Consider the following 16,190-nt stretch of genomic DNA (forward strand, 5'->3'; position numbering starts at 1 on the left):
TCAGATTTGTATTTGTGTATATTCACATTCAGCATTCACATATCACATATTTAAATAAAAATGTCCTAAGTGTATAACATTAACAATAAATAACAGGCAGCAGACTCTATTTTGCAAACACTGACGAAAAACAAAACAAACTACAACGGACAAACAGAGGCGTTTAAAAAAAAAAAGAGGCAGATGTGGACAGCTGGGCCCGGGGAGATGGCATCTGAATGGACAACAAATAAAGTATGTTGTGGGTCTAGAAGGTTTAGGTTTGTCAGAATGGTGCGAAAATCAATGGCCTCCTGAGGGGGCGGCTGTGCTCTGATAGGCCTCTTCACCGCAGAGCAGGAATCAGTCAAGGATATTAATCTAAACATCAGTCATGCATGGGGAACACCCCACAAGGAGAATAAGCTTGCTCATCCATGCATCTCCTGGGGGAGGTATGGGGGGGCTTTGAGGGAGGGAGTTGAATGGGTAAGTATGTCAGGGTATCATCTCAGGAGATGTGATGGGGGCTGACTTTAGGCACACAGACAATAAAAACCCAAGCTGAAGAGGTTGGCACCATCAAAACCGGAATTCATGCGTAGCTGCACTGGACCACATTGGAATGCGTTCAATGCATTAAACAACAGAGTCAGGCGGATCTGAGAACGCCACAGTCCAAAACCGGCAAAGACCAACACGAGTGTCCTGCGAGGGAAAAGAGGAAAGCTGTAGAGTTATATGTTAATGTGATTCATCTCAGGGCAATCTAATCCTCCAGCCGTTCCAATAAGCCACACAAGTAGCGGCCTCGAAATATTAAAATTCAAGACCAGTTCCTTTTCTTATTACCTACAATATGCTGTATTTCATTTTCTCTCGTCACCTTTTAAAAAAAAATAGTCTCCTCTGCCCCCACTGTTTCAACCGCTCGTACGGGATTATCTTCCCAAGGACGAGTACAGATGTGGAGTTGCTCCTCCATGAGGGCACCGCATACTGACTGCAGGGCATCTGAGAGTTCCACTCCACAGCTAGTCTGATGTACCACGACTGTCAACAGCTACAGAAACACTCCCGCATAGTCAATCTTAACTTGCTAATCGATGGCATAATCTAAGTTTCGAATCATGGGTGGAATATAAAATGAAACTGCTCCGGAGTTAAAGTCGGGCTGGAAAGAGGCTGATTTTGAATCGATTCCATATTCAGCTGTACTGATACGACTGGATCTGTCAAAACTCAGTGATACAAAAGCCAATAGATTTGCTGAGAAAATGTTAAATAACTGTCGAGGTTTCAGCAGAGACAAGTCATGTCTCCCAGCCTTGTTATGTCAGTCCTGTATTTCAGAAATGTAGAACTCACTGGTGACAGCTATCTGCAGCTGTGACAACAATGTTCCACTGACGTCCATGTGATGTGATGTGTGTATCCCAGTGTCTCCTCCTCATTGAAGGCAAGTAAGTAAGTTAGTACCACCATTTCTCCATGAAAAGTTTTCATCGGGTCATAACATAATTCATTTCCAAACCCATTTGTTAGTCGTCCCAAAGCCGTCGGGGTCTTTGCTTGTCCCAGCAGCAGAGTGCAGCGTCACAACTGAAAGAGATGAATGGCCTCATCCTAATGTTTGGACCAAGCAGTCTGCTGCAGTCTGCTTGAGAAATCAATAAAGATTATGAGGCATTCTCTTCCCAGGCAGATAAAATGACAAACCATAAAACACACTCTTTTGTGCGAGAAAACAACCAGAGCAATACTTTCTTTTACAAAGATTATTTTGGAAGTTCTCCCTATGGCTAAGTGTACAGTGAAAGGAGACATGGTAATGACATGTGTAAAAAAAGAAATCCCAGATCAGATTCAAACCCTGGAAAACCTGACATGGTCATCACACATCTCCAATTCTTGTGAAAGAAGCTCAAAAAACGGCTGTATTTCCTAAGGAAACATAAGTATTTGGCACTGGTAAAAATTCCCGTGCCAAGTTCTTCTACCGAAGAGCAAACGTCTACCAAGCGCCACTGATATTGGTGACAAGAGGTGCCTGCGAAGAGCTCAAAGGGTGTTAAAAGACAATACCCAGCCCAAAGCAAATACATTGCTCTCAATGAAATGATTGCTGTGTTCAGTGGTCACGGGGCCTAACTCGTTCAGGTTTAATCCTTATAACTCTAAACCAACTTGTTGGAGCCTTAAAGATGCAATCGGTAGATTTCGACTCTTTGGTAAGATCTAGCGGCAGCTGTAGGAAACTACATTGGCAAATGCGAATCCTCCACAGTTTACGATTCAAGGTCGGCCTAAAAAAACCTCTTTTTCCTGTTTGTTTTGGTAAATTCTATATTAGGACGTGACTTACAAGTTTTAAAGTAACCAAATGTATCAATTCAAATATTGGATTTTATTTCGCATTGTGCACCTCCTATGCCACTAGAAGACACTTCACACTAATAGTTTGTGCTAGTAGTCTATAAGGCACTTTGATTCATTTGATTAATATTAATTGTTTTCCAGAATAAATATCATTTATTTTTTGGAGATTGAGAGTACTCGAAAAATTACGAAATGAATGGGGACAATTCAAGCATTGTTTTCTACTAGAGTACAAAACAAGCAACCTAATTAACAACAAAGCAACAAAAGCTCCCGACAAGCTCTGCAGGCAGAGTATCTGTCTGCAGAGCTCCAGTACCTGAACAAATCACTGAAAAGTAGCGTACACCTGGGGCCAGCGGGACCTCGTTCAGTGAAAACCGCCAAGCCGAGGTTCAGGGAAGATGTCGTCAAAGTAGAGGGGGCCCTAGAGGGGAAAAAATCAAAGTAAACAAATGCTGGTTAGTCCAGGTTTACCTCACACATTAGTGGGATATGTGGACAGCACTTCCATGAAAGAGGACATTATAAATAACAATGGCTTTCACTTCTACTCTACAGACCTGATGATAATAACTGTATTATTACTGAACTGTAGTTAGTACATTTTACATGGTAAGTTAATTTGCAGGAGAATTTTCTGTTGAAAGTTTCCTCTCTGTTCATTTCTTTTAGAACCAATAATTACCTCATTGCCTGACAATTTATAAATTAAAATAAATTCTCCTTTTACCTCCCAGAGGGATTAGTACTTTCATAAATTAGTAATTTAAAAAAAAGTTTCCGTTTTATATATACAATATGAAGAAGCAGGACAAGTTACAGTCAGAGGTTTTGGTCAGTGTCAATAACTGTCATTTTTTTTTTTTATGAAACATAAAAAATGTTTGCGTGTTTATTTAGATCCTGTGGTAGTGATAGTTAAGAGCCCTATACACCTTTTGCATTAACGCTACATTACACGGTTGGCTTAGTTTGGATGTATTTGAGTGTCTTTGTTAAAAATCATTTACAGTTTTGCCTTGATTGGACACCTTTTGTAGGATAATAGGAGCATTAAACATAAAACATTTTGAGACATCCTTTAATGGCTTGGACTAATATGCTTCTGGCCATATTTGAGGGCGGTGGGTGCAACGGTGTGCTGTTGAATGAGAGGTCATATTAGTCCAATTAAGATTTGCCTTTGTGGTAGACAAATTATGACCCTTTCTAAAAGTAAATGTAGCAATGCCACGCCGTAAAAATACTCAATTTCAATTCAGGCACTTCCATTTTTAGTCAAGTAAAACCACACAACTGTGACCAGCTGCTCTCCAACAGGCATCGAGACTCTCAGATAAATGTAGTGGAGTAAAAAGGAAAATGTTTCCCACTGAAATATAATCCAAGTAAAGCATAAGGTAAAAAATATGATGATGGTAGTATTGCATTAGTTATGGCTCACTGGGGCACTTAAGTAGAACAGATACATCTTTAATGTTAATAGCAGCAACACTGTTTTGTGCAGAAAAAAAGGCCTATTGTGACCCTTCATGCTAGTTCAGACCATAGACTGTTTAAACAAGACGGTTCAGACAACTCTCAGCTGCTACACGTGGCACACTGATAGTTGCTGCTACTTATATCAAACGCACCCTTAGAGCAACGGCGGTCCATTTAAGCTAAATACACAGTCTGTGCTTAATACTAACACACACTGTCTTTGACTAACATTGCTCTATTAGCGCTAATTAGCACATTCTGCTGTGAAGACTACAAACACTTTTGCCGCGAGCGCTGCCGCTTGTAATATGGCAATTAAGTGTCTCGCTCACCTGCAGCCAATTACGTCTTCAGGAGGAGTCTGTGGAGGAGTGTCCCTCATCTGTCACCTGTTGGCCTCAAACACAAACTTCAGTTTGGGAGCACGCTTTCTTCAGTCTTCCTCAGTCTGTTTATGTGCTTGGCAAAAATGTCTGCTGAGGCTGCAGCCAGGTGTGTTTGGTTGTTTGCTCTTCCCATCACAGAGCTGCTTTTGGACGCTTTCTTGGCATCTGCTAACTTCAAATTTTTTTTTTGCTATATAGTGCTGCTATCTGTGTGGAGTGTTTGCATTGCTTTTATGTTTTATTTGTCGTGAGTGAAGTTCTAGTAGTGGCTTTTCTATTTTGGTGTTATGTGGCCGGTGCTTTGTAATGCTTTCATGCTGTTTGTATACTAAATATTGGGTTATGAGTTATGAGTTCTCACAGGCTGTTGGACCCCAACATGACTCAAATGTCAAAAATATTATGAGCTGAATTAGTTTACCAGAATAAATATTTTTTATTTATTCAAGCTTCTTGTTGTTTTGAGAGTCTCTAGTAGAGGATAATATTGTGAGCCTTTTGGCTTTCAGGATGTAAATGTGACCGTTGTCTTGCGCACATAACATTCTCTCACAATATTGTCTTTACAGAAAACTCTTTTGTGACTGATACATATCAACATTTTCTCCACCGACTTCATATTCAGCTCGGCATCAGATAAATATTGCAGCTCAAAGTAATGGGTCACAATTAAGTGCTTATAGCTTCTTCTTCTTCTTCTTCTTCTTCTAATGCCGCTGCTACACTCAGCTGCACTTATTGCCAACTTAAACTCATATCCACATACTTAAGGTCATCTGCTGCTTAACTGCATCGCATTATAGATTGTCTGCTTCAAAGCCATGCATTTTTTTTGTGAGTTTAATATGCTTTAGTTCAAAAATAATTTGCTGCACAGATGGCATCTTTGCCTGTTGCTGCATATCTAGCTGGATTACTGGGTAAAAAGTTGTCCATCTCGGTTTATTTCATAGTTCATTCTCTGCAGTGTTTGGAGGTGCTTTGTTGGGTGACGGCCAACATGGCGGTCGGTGTCCTCACTTAGTGGATTTGACACGCTCTGGCGTCAGGTTGGCTAATATGATTGTGGTGGGGTGGAGTTAATTCTTGTCACTCCGTTATTTCTGCCGTGTGACACCACGTGCTGATCTTTGGTGCTTTCTTGGGTTAGGAAATGACGAGGCCGGGGCAAAACATCAACCTTGGGCGGTCTGCATTCACATGAATCTGTTCCATCGTGAGTCGGCCCGACTGAAATGTTAAGATTGTTCCTGCACCTTTTGAACTATGTGCCCCCCAGCCGTCTGCAGCGTAATGGTGCCACCCACCCCCCTTCCCCCCCTGCAGACCTGCATGTCTGTGAGATTGAAGACTCCCACGAGTGGCTTTCAGTCGACCAGACAATTACTGTGGATGTCTTTGGGCTGCAGTGTTCTCTGTAATGTCTTTCATTAACTGAAACCTGTCGTGTACTTCACCAAAACACTCGGTCACACCAACAGACACGTGAAAGCTCTTCATCTTTATTCACTGCGAAGAACAGCACTTCCCGGACAAAAAAAAGGATGGAAACTGTTTTGTCGGCAGCGCCTCACATAAAACCTCAATAATGAAAAGGTGGATACTTTTTAGGACGGCGGTTAACAAAGGTGGACAGCAAGGGGGAATTGTAGTTTTATGTCTGAGGAGATTGGCCCCTCATCGCCCTCACAAGTCAGTGGAGATCAGATAACTTCCTTCTCTTCCTGGTTTCCAATTCCTTTCCTTCACAGTGCTGACTTCACGTCCCAGAGTGGAAGCACGCCCAGCTATTTACATGTTTAGCGTCGCATGTTTATTGGCTTACCATGATAACTGAGGTCATCAGTTTGTTCATTTTGTACAAGTGATACACAAATGCACTATACCTTTTCTCATGCCTGATATAACTCTTAACTTTGCATTTTTCTGTGGAAGTGAGAGCGGGCGTCCTTTTGTCGAGCACCATGTTTTCTCATTTATAATCATTATACCTACGCGTTTTTTGTGATTGCTTGTTTCGCCCGGTTCTTTCATTTTACGCAGACTATATTTTGCTACTACTTTCATTATTTTGTTTGTGACAACACCGCTAATATTATTATTTACTCCCAGTAATGTGTATGTTTCTGGTTGTGAATATGCTTAAATTACCAGCGGCACAATAATTCAAAGATTTATCTTGAATATTTCTCTCTCTATCCTGCATGTTATGCAAATACAGCTATTATATTCGAGTAACCGAGCTGGTATGAACAACAGCCACTCGATGTGTAATGGATCGTTTGATTTATCATAGCAAGCAGACATAGAAGGTTAACCTTCTATGTCCACGTGGGTGGGGTGGGGGTGGGGGTGGGGGGGCTCGTTTTCCCCCGGCGTGCTGAGAGAAGATGAGGTGCTTCAGCTTTAAACGTAATGGCGTTCCTGTGCGGTTAGTGGAAGGCACCTACAGGGCAGTGAGGACTGGACCGGAGCCAGACAGCAACACTAACCTTCAGAGTCTGTAGACGGCTGCACAGCCTTTATTTATTGGAAATACTCAGTACACTGAGAACCCTCTGCTTTGTTCATCGCTCTGTAAAGACTTAAGTAGATTTAGTTTTTAGGACTATATTATATCTTTGTCTGTTGCATCGCAGTTTGTAAATCTCAGGTTTAGATGTTAATATTGTTGATATAATTGATGCATATAAAAACCGAAGCTTGTTGGGCATTTGTTTTTGGCTTTTTTCTCTTGGAGAAGGGCTTTGAGGATTTACAGTTTTTACTCTATAGTGCTAAATAATATATGAAGTCAAATGGGTGAATTGTTGCAGCACCGTCTGTCCAAAGTTCACCAGCGCAGCCTTAAAACATGTTTATTTATTACTCGGCATTCCAGCTTTTTTATTGCGTTCCATCAGTTTTTATAGGAAATATCAATTTGCTAATAACTGACCATCAAAAATACATTTTGGGGCAAACGTTTTAGCCCCCATTTCAGAAACCGATTTTGACTATGGGCAGGAGTCACATTTTAGTAACCGTAATGCAGAGGCACAACGTTAGTCCTATGGTGAGCTTCTGAAAATGCGCACATCTGGAGCTATCCGTTGTGCCTTGGCTGTTTTACCTGTTTTGTGTGTAATGTATAATAGTCCTTCTAGATATTATGAGTTGCATGTTGCTTAACTTCACAGAAATACCAAGAAACATTTTAATTGGCTGTGCTTTGATTTGAATGTGCGCAGCATGTTTTTCTTCCCTGCAGAATATCCTCACACTGCAAAATCACAGTGTAAACCCCACCAACAGAAACGACTCGCATGCACGAAGAAGGGCCTCACAACTCCAAGACAAAATACAACTTCCTTTTAATCCCCCCCCCCCCCCCATTTCCATTTGCTACATGTCATACAGTAAGAACATGAACGAGAGAGGGCAACATACAGAGTCCAGTCACTGAGCATATAGAGAGCAACTTCCCGACAAAAACACAAAGTCCACTATGATCCCGGAGCTGTCTTTGCGGAGGAAGTCTCTGATCTCTCGATGGCGTAGGGACATGCAGTGAAATCGCTGGAGAGAGAACACAGTCTGTACAACTCTGCTTGCAGACAGCTGCTAATTCACAGTTAGGTTTTGAAAAGTGCACACAAGGTAAGATCCGTACCTTGTGTAAGTAGCTCGATGAGTATTATCTCTACTGTACGTCATTTTAAAATGCCATAACACGTAGTGTTACAGAGCTCAACGTAGGATGTAAAAATAAATGACGTGACATATCAATATTCACAAGAACTGTTCTACAAATTCACAACTTAGTAACACTATTCTGAGCAGTTTGAATTGTCGCCATTTAGTTTATAATACGTTATTTAATCTATTTGTCTACGGCTTTCTACCCAATGGCGAGATTTGCATCAATGTAGAGGTTATGTCGTATACAACGTAATATTTAATACTGCATTGAATAGATAGATTCATATAGTAATAGACTCTTAACATACTGTATCTTATAGGATGACATGTTTCTGCTGAAGTTCACTCTGGCCCTGTGAGGAAAGGATTTATCACGCGAGTAACAAAATCACAACCGAACCTAAATGGCAACAATAAAGTCGAGCCCCGTCTATCAAAACCCCTCAGATACCATAGATAGTAAAAATAATTCCTGAAATACCACAAGCTCTTGACTTATAATACTAGTTGTACATGCATACTCTTTGAAGTACTTGTTTTTATTAATGTCTTTCTTTAATGTTGATGAGTCATCTCTTACTTTTGAACTCCATGTTGTGTTTTGCTATGGCCCTTCTTCAGTTATCAGTCTGAGCAGTTTGGATGACAGAGATTCTGCTGCAGAGGCCAGAGGTTGTGGTTTTGTGGCTCTGAAAGTGTTTTTTCCCCCTTTTTTTTGCTGCCCAAAGACACACACACACACACACACACACAATGTGCATTACGAAGGTAATCCCGCATATTGTGCAGTTGGACAAATCAAGACATTTGTCAAACTGGTTGTCTGAAGCAGAGGCTTCAGTATATAAAGTAGAATGGTAAGATGAAGTATAGATTACATTCAAGGAAAACGACACACAGGAAATGGACCAAACTCTGAACAGATCTCCTGGTAAATCATTCATGATCATTTCTCGGGTGTGAAGACAGAGCAGGATTTTGGTCATTTTTATGTGGCACATTGCTATCCTGTCAAGAATATGAATATTATGTAGTTTCACAAAATCCTTTCACAATGTGGCTGTAATTCAATTTGACTCCTTTACACTGCTGAACGGTTCGAACACACATGAAATTGCCATGCGAGTGTATCTTTGGTTCCCACACTATACGACATAATGATCCCGTCATCTGGCTGCATGGTGATATTTAGGAATAAGAAGAGACGGCTGTCTTTGAGGCTCACACAGGCAGAGGAAATACTCGGCGGCTGCTTCTTCTCAGAACTGCTTACAGTACCTTGATCACGTTACTCAGATAATCATATATATAAACATGGCGCTCTGTCATCAGATCCGGAATTAGCAGCTGCCAGCCGGCTTTAAACACCCTCAGCAGATGCGTATCGGTTTGTTTGAGACAGGAGTCCATTAGTTTGAGTCTCAAACAAAGACCTGCCACCTCACAGTAGTCATTAAAAGCAATACCATGTCAGCTGCATGATGTCTGCTTGTTTAAGTATTTAAAAAAAATGCAGGGACACGTTCACCTGGTTTGTCATTATGGATTTAATGGGATTTATTGGGACTATTAAAATGGTATGAGCGCCTCACAAATCTCATCAAGAGTTTATAGCTTCGTCATTTATCATGTCAGTCTAGTCATTGTTTGAGTTTATGTGTGTGTGTGTTGGTTTACCAGGAGACATTCATGCTTTTCCATTGTCTGTAGATGGTCCCACAGTACGTCCTCTACGCATGTGGGATGAAGACTTTTGACATGCGTTTTGATTAGAGGTAAGGGTTCAAAGATCCTCTACATTGTTTAATTAACTACAATGTCAAATGTTTAACCTCACTGCAAGAGTGGAGATGATGAGACTGATGCCACCCTAACAACATGTAATCATTATGACTTGAAGAAGAGATAAATATCTCATCTATTATTCAGTTTTTGTAGATTATTTGCAAAACAAAAACGGAATCATTATCCTTCATTTTGTTACGTCTAAGCTCAACCTGCAGTTATTACTTTGAAATGTGGCCGTAATGCGTTTTTTCCAAGGTGGGAACTCAATGAAGAACTGCGTGTGGTCATGCATCTCCACACTCGTCCGATCGCTGACTTCCCTTTTCCTCACTTTGTCTTTCGATGATCGTAACTGAGATGGGTTGAACTGACAAAACCTCTTTGCTACCAAATGAGGGTAAAAACACTTTCAGAACACTGTGCCAGCTGTAGATTATTAGCATCGCATCAATATGCACAAATAATTGGAGTTTTAAGTGTTTATGCAGATGTTGCTGACGTTACGAGTATGTAAATGAGTAACTGGGATGAATCACAGAAACACTGATACTAAGCCCTATTTCAGTGTGACAAACACCATTATTGGAGGTTGCAGACATACACGTGTACAGATTGTCATGCATTAACCTATGACTGATACATTGTACATGGTTTGTGTTATTAACACACCTTTTTAAAAAGAGGCCACAACACAGTTCACTCATTCTCCTCTGCTTTGCCGTACCGCTGAAGGTACAGTTTGAATCCACTGGATGTAGCTAGTGGTCATCGAAGGGTCTTTAATTAAGACGATGCAAAAGTGCATCCGGCAAAAAAAAAGCAAAAAAAAAAGCAACAGAAATTGCTTTAGAATCATAAAACATCTGTGTAAACACGTACCACGTTCAACACAAAACAAAAATACAGATGTCACTGAACAAACAGAAAACCGAAGTTGGAGACAGTAGCCACCAGCTGGAGACGCATTTGATTTACAATTTAGAAAAAATAAGAAATCAATTTGATGAGTAGTTTGCTCTTCAATTACACTTCGTTTATTATTTTTACTTTATTATTTTTGTTTCACAGCATTTTCGCAGTATAATAGTCTCCAGGGGTGATAGTGTCTCCGAAATGTTGATTAGAAATACTGCATGACTGACATATTGGCCTTGGTTGTCTACTTCAAAACACTAAAAACAGTATACAGCATATGTAGACAATCAAATCGACACCAATATACTTTACACGAGCGAGTATAAAAGGGCAAAAGTACAACATGAATCAAAATCTTGCTTTATGACGAGGCAGAAAAAAAATCAAAATGGAGCAAAAAACACTGATGCAGAGAAAAACCAAGAAACAAAGGCACCCGGGTGCCTGCCCACAATAGACTTAAAGAAGAGAGGGTGTCTGGTATGATTTAATGTTTAAAACGGCTAATGTTATTTGCATCTCCATGGAAAAACGTATAATAAACGATTCAGAATTCGACTTCAGTCTGAGGTAATGGTGGTAGTTTGTTATGACTGCTTGGCTCACGGAGACGCCGCACCACGAGCCAAAACATAAATACACATGATAATTATTCTGGACTACGCTGGATCCTTTTAATCTCTTTGCTTCATCTTTTCACAGGCAGAGGTCTGTTAACCTTCCACACTAATGGGCAATTTAACACTCGGCGCACATGGGCTGTGGGTGGGTGGGTGGGTAAGTGGGTGAGTGGGGAGTAGCCACATACTGCAGTGCACGGAGCCTGTGGACACCAGTATATGTTTGCATGTAATATACACACAGACCACTGTGCACATGTGAGTGTGTCAAAGCCTTTTTTATTTCTTTTTTTTATCATGTGTGTATTCACCAAGGCACATAGCTTCTCTGTCATTGAGCGTACTCGGCCAGTTAAAACAATAAGAGCCACTGGACTAGAAAATGTACAGGCGGCCCCACGGGACGCGGTAGCAGTTCCAGATGATACTGCATTGGCTGTGCTGAGATTCAGCGTTAGCTGAAGGCCAGACACTGAATATTATTAATGGCGTTCCTATGGAACTATACAGGCTGCCCCTCGGCTAATGGAGCACGGTAAAGCGACCGACCGAAATGGCTCTTCTGGCGTTTTCTGATGCGTCGCTCTGTGTGTCTGCGTGCATGCATGTTGTTAACGTGATGGATGCGTCATAACCTTATCATTGGTAATGAGCTACAATGAAAACTTCAAACGCATGCTTGCTCTAACGTATTATAAGCAAAGCTGCAAACGTGTCAAAACATAGTGAAAACACAGTTTGACTACTCTACAGAACGGCAAGCAATCCAGATACAGCGAAGGGACACTTGGGTTACTCACAAAAGGGAATGGGGCCAGCGCTAAGTGGGGAGGGGGGAAAAAGAAACTCTACACAAACACAGCCTAAGGTGGGAATGTGCTCCCTCCAAGGTCCACCACTTAATGTGAATCTACTGTATGTTAAAATGTGCCTTCCATCTATACAGACGTGCAACATATCAAACTCTTAAGAAAAAAAACATACACTTGAAACACGTCCGCACACACACACACACACACACAATAAGATGTAATGGACTTGACCTCCTGCAAACCTGTCTACCTCCGGATCAAGCCTAGCATTTGGTCAAATTCAGTTTAAGTTGTTTGCCTTCATGATAGCGGGCTTTCTGTTGACATACGTGGCCCAGTAGCCTAAGTTGAAGATGAAGAACAGAACTGGGAAAATGATGCGCGAAATCTTGTCCACTTTGCTGACACGGTTGTAGGACTTCTTGGCCTCCGTGTAGGGGTCATCCATTCTATGGAGGTATTGGTGTTTGGCCGCCGCTCCAGCGGCACTCTTGGAAATGGTCGTTAAACCTTGGTCTTTAGCCACGTCGATGGCGTAGGTGGTTCCAACAATGTTGAAGGTGTTGTTTGCCTTTTTGGACAAAGTCGCAGATTCTCTTCTCTGAAAAGGAAGAAGGCAGTAAAGGTAAAGGTTGTCAGGGGCGAAGCACCAGACTGAACAATACTTCCATTTGAACTCATAAAGAGGAAATAGAAGCAACACCACGAGACACGACACACACAAGAACAAAACAAAAGCCTAACCATATCGTTAATCCTGGCCATGTTAGCCTGAAACGGTTCCTGAAAAGAAAAGTAGAAAAGAAAAAAAGTTTACCAATTATATTAAAATTACCCAACTTACATACTCTATTCATCAGTATCTAGCTGGAAGTACTTTTGAACATGTTACACTATTAATATAGTGAATTCAAATCTGCATCATACAAATCTGGATTGCAGAAAAAAAGGTTGTGATAAAAATTCCAGACCATGTTAAGAGTGTGGAAATGATATTAATAATTGAGTTCTGCAGGAATGAGTCTCAAAACCAAGAAATGAGTCAGCATTTTTGCACCTCCAGTTCCCTCGTTTCAAAGTCACTGGGTTTTTTGAACGGGCTTTTGGTTAGATGACTGAAATAAGGTCTGTGGTCAAGAGATTTTATTAAAGTTTTGTTATACGTCAGGAAATACCAATGTAATGAATTTTGAAGCTTTTATGCGTCCTAAAAAATGGTCGCTAACAAGTGGCTGAGTGAGACTACAAAACGCGTCATCACGTCAACATGTCCGTCTTTAGCTTAATCATCAAAGTGGTGTTCATTTGTGAAGATTATCTTGCTCAGCAAAATGTGCAATTATCATAAATGTGTGTTTGCCACAGAGCTTATTCTTTGCCATAATCCAAAATCCAATTGGAAAAATCCCATTTTGTCAAGGGGAATCCAGTGCGACGCTAACTTCCGGGTTGGTCATCCCTGCAGCACTCTATATTTTGCATCACTGCAGAACTAGGCTGGACTGGCATCTAATACTGCTAACAGTAGCAATAGCAGGATTGGAAACAAAGCAAAATAACAGTGCCTGAAAACTTCTCTGACAAACTGCCTGAAGAGGCCTGGCTGCTCTCAGTCACACAAACGGCTTGCGATACAACAAACACGACAAAAGGCTGTGTGTGATAAAGCTGGCTGGAGAAACTGCTTTCTTCCTGCCGCTGCAGAGAAATCATTAGACCGTCTTTCATATTGAAATCGCACAGGGAGACGGAATTTGATTTGCTAAATTGGTACACTGAGATAGCTAAACTAGCGACACCAGAGGATCCTGTCAGCCTAAAAGAGTACAGTGCAGTGCACACGGTGAATGTGAGGGAACAAGTAGGGCACTGAGATTGATCACCAGGCACAGTTTTAGTTTCCTGTGTGACATGTGGTGTGTGCGAGCCTGGACCTGGGCCATTTTCTTCACAACGTTCGTCCCCACTTTAAGCTCTGCAGCGCCACTAAAGCACCGTTTGTCACGTAACCGACTGTTTCACTTTCAGTGCTCCCTGTTGTCACTTTAAGCCCAGCTTTAATTTTTGCTCTACTTTTTCGGCTTCATTTAATTTTCCTTTCCTTTGACTCCATCTCCTAAATTAGCATAACTAATGTCCCCTCTCCCCCCCCCCCCCCCCCCCTTCACGCTGCATCTCTTTCCCCACACAGCTCATCACCAAATGTTTTGTTTGGTCTTTATCCTCAATATTCAACCTCCCTGCAAAATGGAGGCAGAAAAATGGCTTTACACGACATGTGCTATAGTGTGTTTGTTGAGTGTCTCAGCTAGACCACTTGGCCACTATGATGCTATACAAGCAGTGGAATAATATTAGCAGTAAACATCACGATAATGTCGAGCTTCAGACTGTCTGTCCGAGGTGACGGAGGCAGCAGGATTGAGGAGGACAAGCGTTCAGTGTGATCAACTTTTCTTCCTCAAGAGAGCAGGAGGAGGACGATCCTTCGAGCTCCTCTGCAAACACAATAAGTCTGGCAGAGAACCTAACAAAGTTCGCAGATGGTTGATTGCATTAAGCAGAGGAATGGTGAGACGCTGCCTGGAGGGGTCTATCTGAAGTCAATTAGTACAGAGAGAGAGACAGAGTGTCGCTCTAATGACCCCTGCGTAACCAGACGCTCTCCCAGGTTATAGATTCCTCCGCACTCAACACCACCGCGAGCCTCCTCTATCACAGCCGTGGCTTACATCAGCAGGAAAAGTGAATGGCTACTGTATCGTGTTCTATGACCTTAATCATAGCCCCCTAATCTCTCCGGTCCTTGGCAATAGGGACGCTCTTTGCACAGAAACCTGACAGACGAGCCGAGCGAAGTCATTTTCCGTTGCTATTTAGCCGAGCTGTCCTCTGCGGTAATTTATATGGTCTAATTATTGGGGAAACCACATGTGGCATTGGGCTGTGTGGGTGTGCGTTATGAACCTAATGTGACGCAGCACATAATTTACCTCCGGCCAAAGATTCTTGCGCACTATTCAAAGTAATTTGGTTAGCCGCGGGCACAAATACACCCCCGAACACAATGCATCTATTGACCTTGCCTTTTGTTACTTCTGCAAATTGTTGCATCAGAATTTCTTCATGACTGTGGGTGTCCTGGGGGTAATTGTGCCTCGCTGTGCCCTGCTGTTTGGAGCTCAGTGTGTGCACGTGTGCGTGTAACCGAGCCTTGTGACAGTCTGTCCCGGTCTAAGATTGGAGATGAGGTGTTGGCATGTTTGATAGCCTCCAGTATGTGAGCATGCGGGTGTATGAGGACGCAAACTGTGTTTTTAGGGAGCTGCAATGTCTCCGTTTGTGTTATTTCAGAGATTTTGTAAATCTGGTAGTTGCTTGAGAGTTGTGTTACAAGTTACCTAATCCAGCGTTCATGCTTAGGATTGGTGATCAGATATGACCACCTCATATTGCTATATTACAAAGGTTATTTCTAGCAGTCAGAGAAAGCTTTGCCAAGGAGCAAATAATCAAGCATAACACCTCCAGCTCAAAGCGAAATGGTGTGGAAAACTTATCAAAAAAGGCAATAATAAGAGGCCTCCAGAAATGGCAGCTCAGTTTTTTTGTTGTTTTCCACCTGAGCACACTGGATTTCCGTTCATAACTACATAAAAGTTTGGTTAAACTTAGCTGTAGCAACTTCCCTGTTGTTCAGAAAAACGAGCGGCAGCGTCACGCTGAAATGTGACTGCCCGGAACGATAATGACAGGCTGTGCCTCCAATTTTCTATCGACTATTATTGAAAAATCTGAGGTCGTTTGTGCCGCAGGTGTGAGCCGTAGTGTACGCGTCTAACGGTGATCTCTCCTCCGCTCCAGCAGCGACGCCCACCGCACAATGAGCCGGTGCTTCCTGCGTCTGCTGATGAAACCAGCAAATAATATCTAACACAGTAGAGTCCAATCATGTGTCACGGCGCGCCGAGAATACGGAGGCTTTCAATCCCACCCAACTACCCACCGGCTAATTTCTGTAATAAGCACACCTTCAGCCGGTGGAGGGGAGCACTAATTGGGTAGCTGGCTTGTCAAACAGAACGATGGGCCACAAAAGAGAAAAGAAAATGGCATATAGAAACTCCATAACCAGCCATGTAAAC

General features: G+C 41.9%; 1 protein-coding gene across 1 annotated transcript in view; it reads right to left on the bottom strand.

Annotated features, from left to right (window-relative positions):
- Positions 1 to 12,325: 12,325 nt before the first annotated feature.
- gabra3 (gamma-aminobutyric acid type A receptor subunit alpha3) overlaps positions 12,326 to 16,190 on the bottom strand; it is a 39,005-nt gene continuing 35,140 nt past the window's right edge. The window contains exons 10-11 of the mRNA XM_076101376.1: positions 12,790 to 12,828; positions 12,326 to 12,646 (exon numbers count right to left, since the gene is read on the bottom strand). Coding sequence (XP_075957491.1) covers positions 12,326 to 12,646; positions 12,790 to 12,828 — 360 coding nt within the window. The remainder of the gene's footprint in view (positions 12,647 to 12,789; positions 12,829 to 16,190) is intronic.

The sequence above is a fragment of the Anarhichas minor genome, unplaced genomic scaffold (assembly GCF_050575085.1).
Source record: "Anarhichas minor isolate MPS153535 unplaced genomic scaffold, ASM5057508v1 ptg000027l, whole genome shotgun sequence".
NCBI classification, from domain to species: Eukaryota; Metazoa; Chordata; class Actinopteri; order Perciformes; family Anarhichadidae; genus Anarhichas; species Anarhichas minor.